At 47.2% G+C, this 21,056-nt stretch overlaps 1 protein-coding gene across 1 annotated transcript in view; it reads right to left on the reverse strand.

Annotated features, from left to right (window-relative positions):
• The window catches only part of atrx (ATRX chromatin remodeler), an 87,739-nt gene that overhangs the window by 40,254 nt on the left and 26,429 nt on the right, over window positions 1-21,056 (reverse strand). Inside the window, exons 17-22 of the mRNA XM_029744856.1 lie at window positions 5,569-5,678; window positions 4,948-5,094; window positions 4,668-4,845; window positions 4,446-4,583; window positions 1,467-1,642; window positions 931-1,048 (exon numbers count right to left, since the gene is read on the reverse strand). Of these exons, the coding sequence (XP_029600716.1) occupies window positions 931-1,048; window positions 1,467-1,642; window positions 4,446-4,583; window positions 4,668-4,845; window positions 4,948-5,094; window positions 5,569-5,678 (867 nt within the window). The remainder of the gene's footprint in view (window positions 1-930; window positions 1,049-1,466; window positions 1,643-4,445; window positions 4,584-4,667; window positions 4,846-4,947; window positions 5,095-5,568; window positions 5,679-21,056) is intronic.

The raw sequence follows: 21,056 nt of genomic DNA on the forward strand, positions 1-21,056 counted from the left end.
TTGAGATGTTTCTACAACTTGGAGTCCACCTGTGGTAAATTCAATTGATTGGAGATGATTTGGGAAGGCGCACACCTGTCTATATAAGGTCCCACAGTTGAAAGTGCATGTCAGAGCAAAAACCAAGCCATGAGGTCGAAGGAATTGTCCGTAGAACTCCGAGACAGGATTGTGTTGAGGCACAGATCTGGGGGAAAGGTACCAAAAAATGTCTGCCGCATTGAAGGTCCCCAAGAAAACAGTGGCCTCCATCATTCTTAAATGGAAGAAGTTTGGAACCACCAACACTCTTCCTGGAGCTGGCCTTCTGGCCAAACTGAGCAATCGGGGGAAAAGGGCCTTGGTCAGGGAGGTGACCAAGAACCCGATGGTCACTCTAACAGAACTCCAGAGTTCCTCTGTGGAGATGGGAGAACATTCCAGAAGGACAACCATCTCTGCAGCACTCCACCAATCAGGCCTTTATGGTAGAGTGGCCAGACGAAAGCCACTGCTCAGTAAAATGGCACATGACAGCCCACTTGGAGTTAGCCAAAAGGCACTTAAAGGACTCTCAGAACATGAAAAAGAGGATTCTCTGGTTTGATGAAACCAAGATTGAACTCTTTGGCCTGAATGCCAAGAATCACGTCAGGACGAAACCTGGCACCATCCCTACGGTGAAGCATGGTGGTGGCACCATCCCTACGGTGAAGCATGGTGGTGGCACCATCCCTACGGTGAAGCATGGTGGTGGCAGCATCATGCTGCGGGAACATACTGAACTGTTTAGACTAGAGACCAGACCTCTGGTAATATGGATCATATTGAACCGTTTAGACTAGAGACCAGACCTCTGGTAACCTCCTGTCCCTCTTAAAACACACAGAGGTACAATGCTCCAGGTAGCATCTGTGGTGTACACTAGATAAGGTAGGGGTTAGTGTGTACCTGTTAAGTGCTCCAGGTAGTGTCGGTATAGAGTACACTGGATGGGCGTGACTCTGACGGACACGACGTACTCATGTTTAGGAGGCAGGAACTTGGTCAGGGCAGAGTAGTCTCTTCTCTGGAGAGAGAGCAGAGAAAAAGAGGAGAAAGAGCAGAGAGAGAGGAGAAAGCAGAGAGAGAGGAGACAGAGACAGAGAGGGGAGAGAGCAGAGAGAGGGGAGAGAGCAGAGAGAGGGGAGAGAGCAGAGAGCAGAGAGAGGAGAGAGCAGAGAGAGAAGAGAGCAGAGAGCGAGAGGTTAACACAACTGTCGCTTCTCTGTGGAGAGGGGGACAGTTTTACAGCCAATTTCCTGTAATTCTATACATTTTGTCACGTAAATACAATATCAGCGTGAGAGTGACTAACAAAATCAAAATGGGGGCCCCCTGGGGGTCAGGGCCCGCCTAGAAAAGGGAGGGTGTGGGCTGCCAGTTACACATCCATGTTGCAGAGGATGTGAGCTCTCCTTCATGAGGCGTATGTCACACAGCGTTACCTGTACACATCCATTGAGCATCTCGTAGAGGATGTGAGCCCTCTTCTTCATGATCCGTACATCCTGGTCTGTAGAGTCTGCTGCCTGCCCGTTCTGGATGGGGTTAACGAAACGGTTCCTGAACTCCTTCACTGACCCCAGCAGGTTCTCCTTGATGAAGTTCACCATGCAGTGGTCTGGACAGGGCAAACACACAACATAAGTATTCACCCCACCCCCCTCAGATTTCTTCACATTTTGTTGTGTTACGAAGTGGGATTAAAGTTGATTCCACTGTCATTTTTTGTCAACAATCTTGGTAATGTCAAAGTTGAATTATATCCCTAAAATAAAAAAATAAAAGAGAAATGAAACCGTAATATATCTTGATTATATAAGTATTCACTCAGGGCAATACATGTTAAACACCTATTGGCAGCGATCACAGCAGTGAGTCTTCTTGGTTACCTTTCATAAGAGCTTTGCACACCTGGATTGTAAAATACTGTATTTTCCCATTCATTTTTTAAAAATTCCCTGCACAAAAGGTTATTGTGCAGAGAATCACTGTACCATCTAAAACTGCTGTAAAATATAACCAAATATAACCATAACCAAAATATTGTATTTTTCAGCTGTTTGAAGCTGGTGTAGAAAATACTAAAGTAAAAGGAAGAAAACAATAGTTTTGGCAAGTCGGTTAGGACATCTACTTTGTGCATGACACATCATTTTTCCAACAATTGTTTACAGATAGATTATTTCACTTATAATTCATTGTATCACAATTCCAGTGGGTCAGAAGTTTACATACACAAAGTTGACTGTGCCTTTAAACAGCTTGGAAAATTCCAGAAAATTATGTCATGGCTTTAGAAGCTTCTGATAGGCTAATTGACATCATTTGAGTCAATTGGAGCTGTACCTGTGGATGTATTTCAAGGCCTACCTTCAAACTCAGTGCCTCTTCGCTTGACATCATGGGAAAATAAAAAGAAATCAGCCAAGACCTCAGAGAAAAAATTGCAGACCTCCACAAGTTTGGTTCATCCTTGGGAGCAATTTCCAAACGCCTGAAGGTACCACGTTCATCTGTACAAACAATAGTACGCAAGTATAAACACCATGGGACCACGCAGCCATCATACCGCTCAGGAAGGAGATGCGTTCTGTCTCCTAGAGATGAACGTACTTTGGTGCGAAAAGTGCAAATCAATCCCAGAACAGCAGCAAAGGACCTTGTGAAGATGCTGGAGAAAACAGATACAAAAGTATCTATATCCATAGTAAAACGAGTCCTATATCAACATAACCTGAAAGGCCGCTCAGCAAGGAAGAGGCCACTGCTCCAAAACCGCCATAAAAAAGCCAGACTACGGTTTGCAACTGCACATAGGGATAAAGATCGTACTTTTTGGAGAAATGTCCTCTAGTCTGATGAAACAAAAATAGAACTGTTTGGCCATAATGACCATCGTTATGTTTGGAGGAAAAAGGGGGAGGCTTGCAAGCCGAAGAACACCATCCCAACCGTGAAGCACGGGGGTGGCAGCATCATGTTGTCGGGGTGCTTTGCTGCAGGAGTACTTCACAAAATAGATGGCATCATGAGGGAGGAAAATTATGTGGATATATTGAAGCAACATCTCAAGGCATCAGTCAGGAAGTTAAAGCTTGGTCTCAAATGGGTCTTCCAAATGGACAATGACCCCAAGCATACTTCCAAAGTTGTGGCAAAATGGCTTAAGGACAACAAAGTCAAGGTATTGGAGTGGCCATCACAAAGCCCTGACATCAATCCTATAGAAAATTTGTGGGCAGAACTGAAAAAGCATGTGCGAGCAAGGAGGCCTACAAACCTGACTCAGTTACACCAGCTCTGTCAGGAGGAATGGGCCAAAATTCACCCAACATATTGTGGGAAGCTTGTGGAAGGCTACCCGAAACGTTTGACTCAAGTTAAACAATTTAAAGGCAATGCTACCAAATACTAATTGAGTGTATATAAACTTCTGACCCACTGGGAATGTGATGAAAGAAATAAAAGCTGAAATAAATCATTCTCTCTACTATTACTCTGACATTTCACATTCTTAAAATAAAGTGGTGATCCTAACTGACCTAAGACAGGGAATTTTTACTAGGATTAAATGTCTGGAATTGTGAAAAACGGAGTTTAAATGTATTTGGCTAAGGTGTATGTAAACTTCTGATTTCAACTGTACATATGGGGGACAGAGGAAGGGAGAGTCATGAAAACAATAATGTCAACCCCTACTATATAACCCATATAACTATTTACCCATATAACTTACTATATTGAACAAAAACATGCAACAATTTCTAATATTTTACTGAGATACAGTTCATAGAAAGAAAAGTCGTCAATTTAAATAAATTCATTTGGCCCTAATCCATGGATTTCACTTGACTGGGCAGGGGCACAGTCATGGGTGGACCTGGGAGGGCTTAGGCCCTCCACCAACCAAAGAGGATCTGCAGAGAAGAATGGGAGAAACTCCCCAAATACAGGTGTGTCAAGCTTGTAGCGTCATACCCAAGAAGACCCGAGGCTGTAATGGCTGCCAAAGATGTTTCAACAAAGTACTGAGTAAATGGTCTGAATACTAAATGTAAATGTGATATCAGTTTTGTATTTTTTATGAATAAGCAAAAATATCTACTGTTTTTGCATTGTCATTATGGGTATTATGTGTAGATTGACTAGGGGGGGGCAATTTCATCCATTTAAGAGTAAGGCTGTAACGTAACAAAATGTGTAAAAAGTCCAAGGGTCTGAATACTTTCCGAATGCCCTGTAGGCTAGCGGTCTGGATATAACAGGAATGCCCTGTAGGCTAGTGGTCTGGATATAACAGGAATGCCCTGTAGGCTAGCAGTCTGGATATAACAGGAAAGCCCTGTAGGCTAGCGGTCTGGATATAACAGGAATGCCCTGTAGGCTAGCGGTCTGGATATAACAGGAAGTAACAGGCATACACTCTATGAGGTTGTTCTGCAGCGGTGTGCCGGTGAGCACCACTCTCCGTCGGGTCTTGATGGAGTTCATGGCTTTAGAGATGGCCGACGCCTCGTTCTTCAAGATGTGGCCCTCATCACAGATCACAAAATCTGGGCCTGGGGAAGGAGGTGAACACAGAGCAGAGAGAGTTGAGAAGAAATTGGATACAAGAAATAACCGTGTGTGTGTCCTCTACCTACCTGGGTCAACCAGGGTCTTCTGGAAGGTCTCTTTGAGTTTCTTGCTCTTGATGTTCCTACCCTGTGTGAGGTTACGGTACATCTCATAGCCAATGATCATGATCCCTCCATCCTCCTGCCACTGCTGCAGAGCGGCCGCTCTCTCCTGAGGACGTTTCACTGTGGCCAGCTCCGTCACCTAGTGACAGACAGCGTAAAGACACACATTCAGACAGCGTAAAGACACACACAGACAGCGTAAAGACACACAGACAGGTATATAAGAGTTATAAGTGTGTACCTCTAAACTCTCCTCGTCCTTGAAGCCGTACTGCCACTTCTCAAACTCATTGAGCCAGTTGAGAACCGTGTTGAGAGGACAGACGATCAGAGCCGTGGAAAAGTCTAACTTGTCACACAGCAGTAGTGTGTGGAGTAGGGTTACCACCTAGTGATATAGACAGGGTTAGATACAGTATAGATATATACACACAGAGAGAGAAGTCTAACTTGTCACAAAGCAGTAGTGTGGAGTAGGGTTTCCACCTGGTGGCCACAGCATGTAATGAGAGGGTCAGATTAGATAAATGGTTAGGACCGCGGCGGTCTACCGGCCCAGAGACCGCGGCGGTCTACCGGCCCAGAGACCGCGGCGGTCTACCGGCCCAGAGACCGCGGCGGTCTACCGGCCCAGAGACCGCGGCGGTCTACCGGCCCAGAGACCGCGGCGGTCTACCGGCCCAGAGACCGCGGCGGTCTACCGGCCAGAGACCGCAGCGGTCTACCGGCCAGAGACCGCAGCAGTCTACCGGCCAGAGACCGCAGCAGTCTACCGGCCAGAGACCCCCGCAGTCTACCGGCCAGAGATCCCAGTCTACCAGCCATAGAAACAGGTAAAGGGAATAGAATGGGTGGTACAGACCTGCAGTGTTTTTCCCAGGCCCATACAGTGAGCCAGGATACATCCAGAACCAGAGTTCTTGTTGGTTTTCTTCACTGACTCACAACAGCAGTCCCACATGAACTGGACCCCTAGAGAGAGACAGAGACCTCACTCAACACCCAACGCTTTTCTCAGACTACAGAAATCCTACCATTGTCGGTAGCACTGAACCCATGAAGCATGGCATTGACTTGATAAGTGAGTAAAAGGTGGACACCCTTGTTTTCACCATAAACAATCAACAACAACATGATTAAAGACAAACATTGATGCTACTACTACTGCTGTTACTACTACTACTACTACTACTACTACTGTTACTGCTACTGCTGTTACTGCTACTGCTGTTACTGCTACTGCTGTTACTGCTACTGCTGTTACAACTGCTACTACTACTACTGTTACCGCTACTACTACTGTTACTGCTACTGCTACTGTTGCTTTTACTACTGTTACTACTACTACTGCTCCTACTACTACTGTTACTGCTGTTACTGCAGCTGCTGCTGCTACTACTACTACTACTACTACTACTACTACTACTACTACTGTTACCGCTACTACTGTTACTACTACTGTTACTGCTACTGCTATTACTACTGTTGCTGTTACTACTGTTACTACTACTACTACTGCTGTTACTGCTACTTCTGTTACTGCTACTGCTGCTGCTACTGCTGTTACTGCTGTTACTGCTACTGCTGTTACTGCTGTTACAACTGCTACTGCTGTTACTACTACTACTGTTACCGCTACTACTACTGTTACTGCTACTGCTATTACTACTGTTGCTTTTACTACTGTTACTACTACTACTGCTCCTACTACTACTGTTACTGCTGTTACTGCAGCTGCTGCTACTACTACTGCTCCTACTACTACTGTTACTGCAGCTGCTGCTACTACTACTGCTCCTACTACTACTGTTACTGCAGCTGCTACTACTACTACTACTACTACTACTACTACTGTTGCTACTACTACTGTTGCTACTACTACTGTTGCTACTACTACTGTTACTGTTACTACTACTACTGTTACTGTTACTACTACTACTACTACTACTACTGTTGCTACTACTACTGTTGCTACTACTACTGTTGCTACTACTACTGTTGCTACTACTACTACTACTACTACTACTGTTGCTGTTACTACTACTACTGCTGCTCCTACTACTGCAACTACTACTACTGTTACTACTACTGATGCTACTACTACTACTACTACTTCTACTGTTGCTGTTACTACTGTTGCTGCTGCTGCTACTGCTGCTGCTACTACTACTGCTGCTGCTACTACTGCTGCTGCTACTACTGCTGCTGTTACTGCTGATACGACTGCTGCTGATACGACTGCTGCTGATACGACTGCTGTTACTACTACTCCTGCTGCTGTTACTACTACTGCTGCTGCTGTTACTGCTGCTGCTGTTACTGCTGCTGCTGTTACTGCTGCTGCTACTACTGTTACTACTGTTACTGCTGCTACTGTTGCTGCTACTGTTACTGCTGCTACTGTTACTGCTGCTACTGTTACTGCTGCTACTGTTACTGCTGCTACTGTTGCTGCTACTACTGTTGCTGCTACTACTGTTGCTGCTACTACTGTTGCTGCTACTACTGATGCTACTGTTGCTACTGCTATTACTACTGTTACTACTACTGCTACTACTGCTACTACTACTACTACTACTACTACTGCTGCTGTTACTACTACTGCTGCTGTTACTACTAGTAGTAGTTTTTCCTAGCCACCGTGCTTCTACACCTGCATTGCTTGCTGTTTGGGGTTTTAGGCTGGGTTTCTGTACAGCACTTTGAGATATCAGCTGTAAGAAGGGATATATAAATACATTTGATTTGATTTTATTACTACTGCTGCTGCTACTACTACCGCTGCTATTACTACTACTGCTGCTGTTGCTGCTGTTGTTACTACTACTACTGCTGCTACTACTACTACTACTGCTGCTGCTACTACTGTTGTCACTGCTGCTACTACTGCTGCTACTACTGTTGTTGCTGCTGCTACTACTGTTGTTGTTGCTGCTGCTACTGTTGTTGCTGCTGCTGCTACTGTTGTTGCTGCTGCTGCTACTGTTGTTGCTGCTGCTGCTACTGTTGTTGCTGCTGCTGCTACTGTTGTTGCTGCTGCTGCTACTGTTGTTGCTGCTGCTGCTACTGTTGTTGCTGCTGCTGCTACTGTTGTTGCTGCTGCTACTGTTGTTGCTGCTGCTACTGTTGTTGCTGCTACTACAGCTACTACTGCTGCTACTGCTGTTGCTACTGCTGTTGCTACTGCTGTTGCTACTGCTGTTGTTGCTGCTACTGCTGGTACTGCTGCTACTGCTGCTGCTGCTGCTGCTGCTGTTACTACTGTATCTACTACTACTACTACTACTGCTGCTACTTCTACTACTGCTGCTGCTACTACTGTTGTCGCTGCTGCTACTACTGTTGTCGCTGCTACTACTGTTGCTACTACTGTTGTTGCTGCTGCTGCTACTGTTGTTGCTACTGTTGTTGCTGCTGCTACTGTTGTTGCTGCTGCTGCTACTGTTGTTGCTGCTGCTGCTACTGCTGCTACTGTTGCTACTACTGTTGCTACTACTGTTGCTACTGCTGTTGCTGCTGCTGTTGCTGCTGGTACTGCTGGTACTGCTGGTACTGCTGCTACTGCTGCTGCTGTTACTACTGCTGCTACTACTACTGTTACTACTGCTGCTACTACTACTGTTACTACTGCTGCTACTACTACTACTGTTACTACTGCTGCTGCTGCTACTACTACTACTGTTACTACTGCTGCTACTACTGCTACTACTGCTGCTACTACTACTGTTACTACTGCTGCTACTACTACTGTTACTACTGCTGCTACTGTTACTACTGCTGCTACTACTGTTACTACTGCTGCTGCTACTACTGTTACTGCTGCTACTACTGTTACTACTGCTGCTGCTACTGCTACTACTGTTACTACTGCTGCTGCTACTACTGTTACTACTGCTGCTGCTACTACTACTGTTAATACTGCTGCTGCTACTACTGTTAATACTGCTGCTGCTACTACTACTGTTACTACTGCTGCTGCTACTACTGTTACTACTGCTGCTGCTACTACTACTACTGTTACTACTGCTGCTACTACTGCTACTACTGCTGCTACTACTACTGTTACTACTGCTGCTACTGTTACTACTGCTGCTACTACTGTTACTACTGCTGCTGCTACTGTTACTACTGCTGCTGCTACTACTGTTACTGCTGCTGCTGCTACTACTGTTACTACTGCTGCTGCTACTGCTACTACTGTTACTACTGCTACTACTGTTACTACTGCTGCTGCTACTACTACTGTTAATACTGCTGCTGCTACTACTACTGTTACTACTGCTGCTGCTACTACTGTTACTACTGCTGCTGCTACTACTGTTACTACTGCTGCTGCTACTACTGTTACTACTGCTGCTGCTGCTACTGTTAATACTGCTGCTGCTGCTACTGTTAATACTGCTGCTACTACTGTTACTGATACTGCTGCTGCTGATACTGCTGCTGCTGTTACTGCTGCTGCTGTTACTGCTGCTGCTGCTGCTACTACTGCTGCTGCTACTACTGCTGTTGCTACTACTACTGCTGTTAGTTATTACTGCTGCTGCTGTTATTACTGCTGCTGCTACTACTACTACTACTACTACTACTGCTGCTGTTACTACTAGTAGTAGTTTTTCCTAGCCACCGTGCTTCTACACCTGCATTGCTTGCGGTTTGGGGTTTTAGGCTGGGTTTCTGTACAGCACTTTGAGATATCAGCTGATGTAAGAAGGGATATATAAATCCATTTGATTTTATTACTTCTGCTGCTACTACTACTACTACTACTACTACTACTGCTGTTATTACTGCTGCTGCTGATGTTACTACTACTACTGCTGTTGCTACTACTACTGCTGCTGTTGCTACTACTACTGCTGCTGCTGTTGTTACTACTGCTGTTGCTACTACTGCTACTGCTGCTGCTGTTGTTACTACTGCTGCTGTTGTTACTACTGCTGTTGCTGTTACTGCTGTTACAACTGCTACTACTACTACTGTTACCGCTACTACTACTGTTACTGCTACTGCTATTACTACTGTTGCTTTTACTACTGTTACTACTACTACTGCTCCTACTACTACTGTTACTGCTGTTACTGCTGTTACTGCAGCTGCTGCTGCTACTACTACTACTACTACTACTACTACTACTACTGTTACTGCTACTGCTATTACTACTGTTGCTGTTACTACTGTTACTACTACTACTGCTGTTACTGCTACTACTGTTACTGCTACTGCTGCTGCTACTGCTGTTACTGCTACTGCTGTTACTGCTGTTACTGCTACTACTGCTGTTACAACTGCTACTGCTGTTACTACTACTACTACAACTACTGTTGCTACTACTACTACTGTTGCTACTACTACTACTACTACTACTACTACTACTACTACTACTACTACTACTACTGTTACTACTACTACTGTTGCTACTACTACTGTTGCTACTACTGTTGCTACTACTACTGTTACTACTACTACTACTGTTGCTACTGTTGCTACTACTACTACTACAACTACTGTTGCTACTACTACTACTGTTGCTACTACTACTACTACTACTACTACTACTACTACTACTACTGTTACTACTACTACTGTTGCTACTACTACTGTTGCTACTACTGTTGCTACTACTACTGTTACTACTACTACTACTGTTGCTACTGTTGCTACTACTGTTGCTACTACTACTGTTACTACTACTACTACTACTACTACTACTACTACTACTACTACTGTTACTACTACTACTACTACTACTACTGTTGCTGTTACTACTACTACTACTACTGCTGCTCCTACTACTGTTACGACTACTGCTGCTGTTACTGCAACTACTACTACTGTTACTACTACTGATGCTACTACTACTACTACATCTACTACTGTTGCTGTTACTACTGTTGCTGCTGCTACTACTGCTGCTGCTACTGCTACTGCTGCTGCTAGTACTGCTGCTGCTACTACTGCTGCTGCTACTACTGCTGCTGTTACTGCTGATACGACTGCTGCTGATACGACTGCTGCTGATACGACTGCTGCTGATACGACTGCTGTTACTACTACTGCTGCTACTACTACTGCTGCTGTTACTGCTACTACTACTACTACTACTACTGTTGCTACTACTACTGTTGCTACTACTGTTGCTACTACTACTGTTACTGTTACTACTACTACTACTACTACTACTACTACTACTGTTACTGTTACTACTACTAATACTACTGTTGCTGTTACTACTACTACTACTACTGTTGCTGTTACTACTACTACTACTACTACTGCTGCTCCTACTACTGTTACGACTACTGCTGCTGTTACTGCAATTACTACTACTGTTACTACTACTGATGCTACTACTACTACTACTACTACTACTACTACTACTGCTACTACTACTGTTGCTGTTGCTACTGTTGCTGCTGCTACTACTGCTGCTGCTACTGCTGCTGCTGCTGCTAGTACTGCTGCTGCTACTACTGCTGCTGTTACTGCTGATACGACTGCTGCTGATACGACTGCTGCTGATACGACTGCTGTTACTACTACTCCTGCTGCTGTTACTACTACTGCTGCTACTACTACTACTGCTGCTGCTGCTGTTACTGCTGCTGCTGTTACTGCTGCTGCTGTTACTGCTGCTACTGTTACTGCTGCTACTGTTACTGCTGCTACTGTTACTGCTGCTACTGATGCTGCTACTACTGTTGCTGCTACTACTGTTGCTGCTGCTACTGTTGCTGCTGCTACTGTTGCTGCTACTACTGTTGCTGCTACTACTGATGCTGCTACTACTGTTGCTGCTACTACTGTTGCTGTTACTACTGATGCTGTTGCTACTGCTATTACTACTGTTACTACTACTGCTACTGCTACTACTGCTGCTGCTACTACTACTACTACTACTACTACTACTGCTGCTGTTACTACTACTGCTGCTGTTACTACTACTGCTGCTGTTACTACTAGTAGTAGTTTTTCCTAGCCACCGTGCTTCTACACCTGCATTGCTTGCTGTTTGGGGTTTTAGGCTGGGTTTCTGTACAGCACTTTGAGATATCAGCTGTAAGAAGGGATATATAAATACATTTGATTTGATTTTATTACTACTGCTGCTGCTACTACTACCGCTGCTATTACTACTACTGCCGCTGCTGTTACTACTACTGCTGCTGTTGTTACTACTACTGCTGCTGTTGCTGCTGTTGTTACTACTACTACTACTGCTGCTACTACTACTACTACTGCTGCTGCTACTACTACTGCTACTACTGCTGCTACTACTGTTGTTGCTGCTGCTACTACTGTTGTTGTTGCTGCTGCTACTGTTGTTGTTGCTGCTGCTACTGTTGTTGTTGCTGCTGCTGCTACTGTTGTTGCTGCTGCTGCTACTGTTGTTGCTACTGTTGTTGCTGCTGCTGCTACTGTTGTTGCTGCTGCTGCTACTGTTGTTGCTGCTGCTGCTACTGTTGTTGCTGCTGCTGCTACTGTTGTTGCTGCTGCTACTGTTGTTGCTGCTGCTACTGTTGTTGCTGCTACTACAGCTACTACTGCTGCTACTGCTGTTGCTACTGCTGTTGTTGCTGCTACTGCTGGTACTGCTGCTACTGCTGCTGCTGCTGCTGCTGCTGCTGCTGTTACTACTGCTGCTACTACTACTACTACTGCTGCTACTTCTACTACTGCTGCTGCTACTTCTACTACTGCTGCTGCTACTACTGTTGTCGCTGCTGCTACTACTGTTGTCGCTGCTACTACTGCTGCTACTACTGTTGTTGCTGCTGCTGCTACTGTTGTTGCTGCTGCTGCTACTGTTGTTGCTGCTGCTGCTACTGTTGTTGCTGCTGCTGCTACTACTGCCGCTGTTACTACTACTGCCGCTGTTACTACTACTGCTGCTGTTACTACTACTGCTGCTGTTACTACTACTGCTGCTGTTACTACTACTGCTGCTGTTACTACTAGTAGTAGTTTTTCCTAGCCACCGTGCTTCTACACCTGCATTGCTTGCTGTTTGGAGTTTTAGGCTGGGTTTCTATACAGCACTTTGAGATATCAGCTGATGTAAGAAGGGATATATAAATACATTTGATTTTATTTTATTACTACTGCTGCTGCTACTACTACCGCTGCTACTGTTGTTACTACTGCCGCTGCTGCTGTTGTAACTGCTGCTGCTGTTGTTACTGCTGTTACTGCTGCTGCTGCTGTTGTTACTACTGCTGCTGCTGCTGCTGCTACTACTGCTGCTGCTGCTACTACTGCTGCTGCTACTGCTACTGCTGCTGCTACTACTACTGCTGCTGCTGTTACTACTACTACTACTGTTACTACTACTGCTGCTGCTGTTACTACTGCTGCTGCTGTTACTACTGCTGCTGCTGTTACTACTACTGATGCTGCTGCTGTTACTACTGCTGCTGCTGCTGCTGTTACTACTGCTGCTCTTACTACTGCTGCTGTTACTGCTGCTGCTGCTGTTACTACTACTGCTGCTGCTGTTACTACTGCTGCTGTTACTACTGCTGCTGTTACTACTGCTTACTGCTGCTGTTACTACTGCTGCTGCTGCTGTTACTACTGCTGCTCTTACTACTGCTGCTGCTGTTACTGCTGCTGCTGCTGTTACTACTACTGCTGCTGCTGTTACTACTGCTGCTGTTACTACTGCTGCTGTTACTACTGCTGCTGTTACTACTGCTGCTGCTGCTGTTACTACTGCTGCTCTTACTACTGCTGCTGCTGCTGTTGCTGTTACTACTACTGCTGCTGCTGCTGTTACTACTGCTGCTGCTGCTGCTGTTACTACTGCTGCTGCTGCTGCTGTTACTACTGCTGCTGCTGCTGCTGCTGCTGTTACTACTGCTGTTGCTGCTGCCGCTGTTGCTGCCGTTGCTGCCGTTGCTGCTGCTGCCGTTACTACTGCTGTTGCTGCTGCCGTTACTACTGCTGTTGCTGCTGCCGTTACTACTGCTGTTGCTGCTGCTGCTGCCGTTACTACTGCTGTTGCTGCTGCCGTTACTACTGCTGTTGCTGCTGCTGCTGCCGTTACTACTGCTGTTGCTGCTGCTGCTGCCGTTACTACTGCTGTTGCTGCTGCCGTTACTACTGCTGCTGCCGTTACAACTGCTGCTGCTGCCGCCGCTACAACTGCTGCTGCTGCCGCTACTACTGCTGCTGCTGCCGCTACTACTGCTGCTGCTGCCGTTACTACTGCTGTTGCTGCTGCCGTTACTACTGCTGCTGCCGTTACTACTGCTGTTGCTGCTGCCGTTACTACTGCTGTTGCTGCTGCCGTTACTACTGCTGCTGCCGTTACTACTGCTGCTGCCGTTACTACTGCTGTTGCCGTTACTACTGCTGTTGCCGTTACTACTGCTGCTGCCGTTACTACTGCTGCTGCCGTTACTACTACTGCTGCTGCTGTTGCTGCTGCTGCCGTTACTACTGCTGCTGCTGCTGCCGTTACAACTGCTGCTGCTGCCGTTACAACTGCTGCTGCTGCCGCTACAACTGCTGCTGCTGCCGCTACTACTGCTGTTGCTGCCGCTACTACTGCTGTTGCTGCCGCTACTACTGCTGTTGCTGCCGCTGCTACTGCTGTTGCTGCCGCTACTACTGCTGTTGCTGCTACTACTGCTGCTGTTGCTACCGCTGCTGTTGCTACCGCTGCTGTTGCTACCACTGCTGTTGCTACTGCTGCTGTTGCTGCTGTCACTGCTGCTACTGCTGCTACTACTGCTGCTGTTATTGCTGCTACTGCTGTTATTGCTGCTACTGCTGCTATTGCTGCTACTGCTGCTGTTACTGCTACTGCTGCTGTTACTGCTACTGCTGCTGTTACTGCTACTGCTGCTACTGCTGCTGTTATTGCTGCTACTGCTGCTGTTATTGCTGCTACTGCTGTTACTGCTGCTGCTGCTGTTACTGCTGCTGTTACTGCTACTACTACTACTACTACTACTACTGCTGCTTCTACTCCTGCTGCTGCTACTACTGCTGCTGCTGCTACTACTGCTGCTGCTGCTACTACTGCTGCTGTTATTACCGCTACTACTACTACTACTGTTATTACTGCTACTGTTATTACTGCTGCTGTTATTACTGCTGCTGTTATTACTGCTGCTGCTGTTACTGCTGCTGCTGTTACTGCTGCTGCTGTTACTGCTGCTGTTACTGCTACTGCTGCTGCTGCTGCTGCTGCTGTTACTGCTACTACTACTGCTACTACTACTACTACTACTACTACTACTACTACTACTACTACTGCTGCTTCTACTCCTGCTACTACTGCTGCTGCTACTACTCCTGCTACTACTGCTACTACTGCTGCTGCTACTGCTGCTGCTGCTGCTGCTGCTGCTGCTACTACTGCTGCTGCTGCTGCTGCTGCTACTACTACTACTACTACTACTACTGCTGCTGCTACTACTACTGCTGCTACTACTGCTGCTGTTATTACCGCTACTGCTACTACTACTACTGCTGCTGTTACTGCTGCTGCTACTACTACTGTTATTACTGCTGCTGTTATTACTGCTGCTGTTATTACTGCTACTGCTGCTGTTATTACTGCTACTGCTGCTGTTACTACTGCTGCTGTTAATACTGCTGCTGCTGTTACTACTGCTGCTGCTGCTACTGCTACTACTACTACTACTACTGCTGTTCCTGCTGTTACTGCTGTTACTACTGTTACTACTGTTACTACTACTGCCGCTGTTACTACTACTGCTGCTGTTACTACTACTGCTGCTGTTACTACTACTGCTGCTGTTACTACTACTGCTGCTGTTACTACTAGTAGTAGTTTTTCCTAGCCACCGTGCTTCTACACCTGCATTGCTTGCTGTTTGGAGTTTTAGGCTGGGTTTCTATACAGCACTTTGAGATATCAGCTGATGTAAGAAGGGATATATAAATACATTTGATTTTATTTTATTACTACTGCTGCTGCTACTACTACCGCTGCTACTGTTGTTACTACTGCCGCTGCTGCTGTTGTAACTGCTGCTGCTGTTGTTACTGCTGTTACTGCTGCTGCTGCTGTTGTTACTACTGCTGCTGCTACTACTATTGCTGCTGCTACTGCTACTGCTGCTGCTACTACTACTACTGCTACTACTACTACTACTACTACTGTTACTACTACTACTACTGTTACTACTACTGCTGCTGCTGTTACTACTGCTGCTGCTGTTACTACTGCTGCTGCTGTTACTACTGCTGCTGCTGTTACTACTGCTGCTGTTACTACTGCTGCTGTTACTACTGCTTACTGCTGCTGTTACTACTGCTGCTGCTGCTGTTACTACTGCTGCTGCTGCTGTTACTACTGCTGCTGCTGCTGTTACTACTGCTGCTCTTACTACTGCTGCTGCTGTTACTGCTGCTGCTGCTGTTACTACTGCTGCTGCTGCTGTTACTACTGCTGCTGTTACTACTGCTGCTGTTACTACTGCTTACTGCTGCTGTTACTACTGCTGCTGCTGCTGTTACTACTGCTGCTGCTGCTGTTACTACTGCTGCTCTTACTACTGCTGCTGCTGTTACTGCTGCTGCTGCTGTTACTGCTGCTGCTGCTGCTGTTACTACTGCTGCTGCTGCTGTTACTACTGCTGCTGCTGCTGCTGTTACTACTGCTGCTGCTGCTGCTGTTACTACTGCTGCTGCTGTTACTACTGCTGCTGCTGCTGCTGTTACTACTGCTGTTGCTGCTGCCGCTGTTGCTGCCGTTGCTGCTGCTGCTGCCGTTACTACTGCTGTTGCTGCTGCCGTTACTACTGCTGTTGCTGCTGCCGTTACTACTGCTGTTGCTGCTGCCGTTACTACTGCTGTTGCTGCTGCCGTTACTACTGCTGTTGCTGCTGCTGCTGCCGTTACTACTGCTGTTGCTGCTGCTGCTGCCGTTACTACTGCTGTTGCTGCTGCTGCCGTTACTACTGCTGCTGCCGTTACTACTGCTGCTGCCGTTACTACTGCTGCTGCCGTTACAACTGCTGCTGCTGACGTTACAACTGCTGCTGCTGACGTTACTACTGCTGCTGCTGCCGCTACTACTGCTGCTGCTGCCGCTACTACTGCTGCTGCTGCCTCTACTACTGCTGTTGCTGCTGCCGTTACTACTGCTGCTGCCGTTACTACTGCTGTTGCTGCTGCCGTTACTACTGCTGTTGCTGCTGCCGTTACTACTGCTGCTGCCGTTACTACTGCTGTTGCCGTTACTACTGCTGTTGCCGTTACTACTGCTGCTGCCGTTACTACTGCTGCTGCCGTTACTACTGCTGCTGCCGTTACTACTGCTGTTGCTGCTGCCGTTACTACTGCTGTTGCTGCTGCCGTTACTACTGCTGTTGCTGCTGCCGTTACTGCTGCTGTTGCTGCTGCCGTTACTGCTGCTGTTGCTGCTGCTGCTGCCGTTACTACTGCTGTTGCTGCTGCTGCCGTTACTACTACTGCTGCTGCTGTTGCTGCTGCTGCCGTTACTACTGCTGCTGCTGCCGTTACAACTGCTGCTGCTGCCGCTACTACTGCTGTTGCTGCCGCTACTACTGCTGTTGCTGCCGCTACTACTGCTGTTGCTGCCGCTACTACTGCTGTTGCTGCCGCTACTACTGCTGTTGCTGCCGCTACTACTGCTGTTGCTGCCGCTACTACTGCTGTTGCTGCCGCTACTACTGCTGCTGCTGCTACTACTGCTGCTGTTGCTACCGCTGCTGTTGCTACCACTGCTGTTGCTACCGCTGCTGTTGCTACTGCTGCTGTTGCTGCTGTCACTGCTGCTACTGCTGCTACTACTGCTGCTGTTATTGCTGCTACTGCTGTTATTGCTGCTACTGCTGTTACTACTGCTGCTGTTATTGCTGCTACTGCTGTTATTGCTGCTACTGCTGTTATTGCTGCTACTGCTGCTGTTACTGCTACTGCTGCTGTTACTGCTACTGCTGCTGTTACTGCTACTGCTGCTACTGCTGCTGTTATTGCTGCTACTGCTGCTGTTATTGCTGCTACTGCTGTTACTGCTGCTGCTGCTGTTACTGCTGCTGTTACTGCTACTACTACTACTACTACTACTACTACTACTACTACTGCTGCTTCTACTCCTGCTGCTGCTACTACTGCTGCTGCTGCTGCTGCTACTACTGCTGCTGTTATTACCGCTACTACTACTACTACTGTTATTACTGCTGCTGTTATTACTGCTGCTGTTATTACTGCTGCTGTTATTACTGCTGCTGCTGTTACTGCTGCTGCTGTTACTGCTGCTGCTGCTACTGCTGCTGCTGCTACTGCTGCTGCTGCTACTGCTGCTGTTACTGCTACTACTACTACTACTACTGCTTCTACTCCTGCTACTACTGCTGCTGCTACTACTGCTGCTGCTGCTACTGCTGCTACTACTGCTGCTGCTACTACTGCTGCTGCTGCTACTGCTACTGCTGCTGCTACTGCTGCTACTACTGCTGCTGTTATTACCGCTACTGCTACTACTACTACTGCTGCTGTTACTGCTGCTGCTACTACTACTGTTATTACTGCTGCTGTTATTACTGCTGCTGTTATTACTGCTGCTGTTATTACTGCTACTGCTGCTGTTATTACTGCTACTGCTGCTGTTATTACTGCTACTGCTGCTGTTACTACTGCTACTGTTAATACTGCTGCTGCTGTTACTACTGCTGCTGCTGCTACTGCTACTACTACTACTGCTGTTCCTGCTGTTACTGCTGTTACTACTGTTACTACTGTTACTACTACTGCCGCTCTTACTACTACTGCTGCTGTTACTACTACTGCTGCTGTTACTACTACTGCTGCTGTTACTACTACTGCTGCTGTTACTACTACTGCTGCTGTTACTACTAGTAGTAGTTTTTCCTAGCCACCGTGCTTCTACACCTGCATTGCTTGCTGTTTGGAGTTTTAGGCTGGGTTTCTATACAGCACTTTGAGATATCAGCTGATGTAAGAAGGGATATATAAATACATTTGATTTTATTTTATTACTACTGCTGCTGCTACTACTACCGCTGCTACTGTTGTTACTACTGCCGCTGCTGCTGTTGTAACTGCTGCTGCTGTTGTTACTGCTGTTACTGCTGCTGTTGTTACTACTGCTGCTGCTGCTGCTACTGCTGCTGCTACTACTGCTGCTGCTGCTACTACTGCTGCTGCTACTGCTACTGCTGCTGCTACTACTACTGCTGCTGCTGTTACTACTGCTGCTGCTGTTACTACTACTACTACTGTTACTACTACTACTACTACTACTGTTACTACTACTGCTGCTGCTGTTACTACTGCTGCTGCTGTTACTACTACTGCTGCTGTTACTACTACTGCTGCTGTTACTACTACTGATGCTGCTGCTGTTACTACTGCTGCTGCTGCTGTTACTACTGCTGCTCTTACTACTGCTGCTGCTGTTACTGCTGCTGCTGCTGTTACTACTACTGCTGCTGCTGTTACTACTGCTGCTGTTACTACTGCTGCTGTTACTACTGCTGCTGTTACTACTGCTTACTGCTGCTGTTACTACTGCTGCTGCTGCTGTTACTACTGCTGCTCTTACTACTGCTGCTGCTGTTACTGCTGCTGCTGTTACTACTGCTGCTGTTACTACTGCTTACTGCTGCTGTTACTACTGCTGCTGCTGCTGTTACTACTGCTGCTCTTACTACTGCTGCTGCTGCTGCTGCTGTTACTACTGCTGCTGCTGCTACTACTGCTGCTGCTGCTGTTACTACTGCTGTTGCTGCCGTTGCTGCCGTTGCTGCCGCTGCTGCCGTTACTGCCGCTGCTGCCGTTACTGCCGCTGCTGCCGTTACTACCGCTGCTGCCGTTACTACCGCTGCTGCCGTTACTACCGCTGCTGCCGTTACTACCGCTGCTGCCGTTACTACTGCTGCTGCCGTTACTACTACTGCTGCTGCTGTTACTACTGCTGCTGTTACTACTACTGCTGCTGCTGCTGTTACTACTGCTGCTGCTGTTACTACTGCTGCTGCTGTTACTACTGCTGCTGCTGTTACTACTACTGCTGCTGCTGTTACTACTACTGCTGCTGCTGTTACTACTACTGCTGCTGCTGTTACTACTACTGCTGCTGTTACTACTACTGCTGCTGTTACTACTGCTGCTGTTACTACTGCTTACTGCTGCTGTTACTACTGCTGCTGTTACTACTGCTGCTGCTGCTGCTGCTGCTGTTACTACTGCTGTTACTACTGCTGTTACTACTGCTGTTGCTGCTGCCGCTGTTGCTGCCGTTGCTGCCGTTGCTGCTGCTGCTGCCGTTACTGCTGCTGCTGCCGTTACTACTGCTGCTGCCGTTACTACTGCTGCTGCTGCTGTTACTGCTGCTGCTGTTACTACTGCTGCTGTTACTACTGCTGCTGTTACTACTGCTGCTGTTACTGCTGCTGCTGCTGCTGCTACTGCTGCTGCTGCTACTGCTGCTGCTACTGCTGCTGCTGTTACTGCTACTGCTGCTGCTGTTACTGCTGCTGTTACTGCTTCTGCTGCTGCTGTTACTGCTGCTGCTACTACTGCTGTTACTGCTGTTACTACTACTGCTATTACTACTACTGCTGTTACTACTGCTGCTGCTGTTACTACTGCTGCTGCTGCTGTTACTACTGCTGCTGCTACTACTACTACTACTACTACTGTTCCTGCTGTTACTGCTGTTACTACTGTTACTACTACTGCCGCTGTTACTACTACTGCCGCTGTTACTACTGCTGCTGCTGCTGCTGCTACTGCTGCTGCTACTGCTGCTGCTACTACTACTGCTGCTGCTACTACTACTACTGTTACTACTACTACTGCTGTTACTACTACTGCTGCTGCTGTTACTACTGCTGCTGCTGTTACTACTGCTGCTGCTGTTACTACTGCTGCTGCTGTTACTACTGCTGCTGCTGTTACTACTGCTGCTGCTGTTACTACTACTGCTGCTGCTGTTACTACTGCTGCTGCTGTTACTACTGCTGCTGTTACTACTGCTGCTGTTACTACTGCTGCTGTTACTACTGCTGCTGCTGCTGTTACTACTGCTGCTCTTACTACTGCTGCTGCTGCTGTTACTACTACTGCTGCTGCTGCTGCTGTTACTACTGCTGCTGCTGCTGCTGCTGTTACTACTGCTGCTGCTGCTGCTGTTACTACTGCTGCTGCTGCTGCTGCTGCTGTTACTACTGCTGCTGCTGCTGTTACTACTGCTGTTGCTGCTGTTACTACTGCTGTTGCTGCTGCCGCTGTTGCTGCCGTTGCTGCCGCTGCTGCCGTTACTACCGCTGCTGCCGTTACTACTGCTGCTGCCGTTACTACTGCTGCTGCCGTTACTACTGCTAC

This window comes from Salmo trutta, unplaced genomic scaffold (assembly GCF_901001165.1).
Source record: "Salmo trutta unplaced genomic scaffold, fSalTru1.1, whole genome shotgun sequence".
Taxonomy (NCBI): Eukaryota; Metazoa; Chordata; class Actinopteri; order Salmoniformes; family Salmonidae; genus Salmo; species Salmo trutta.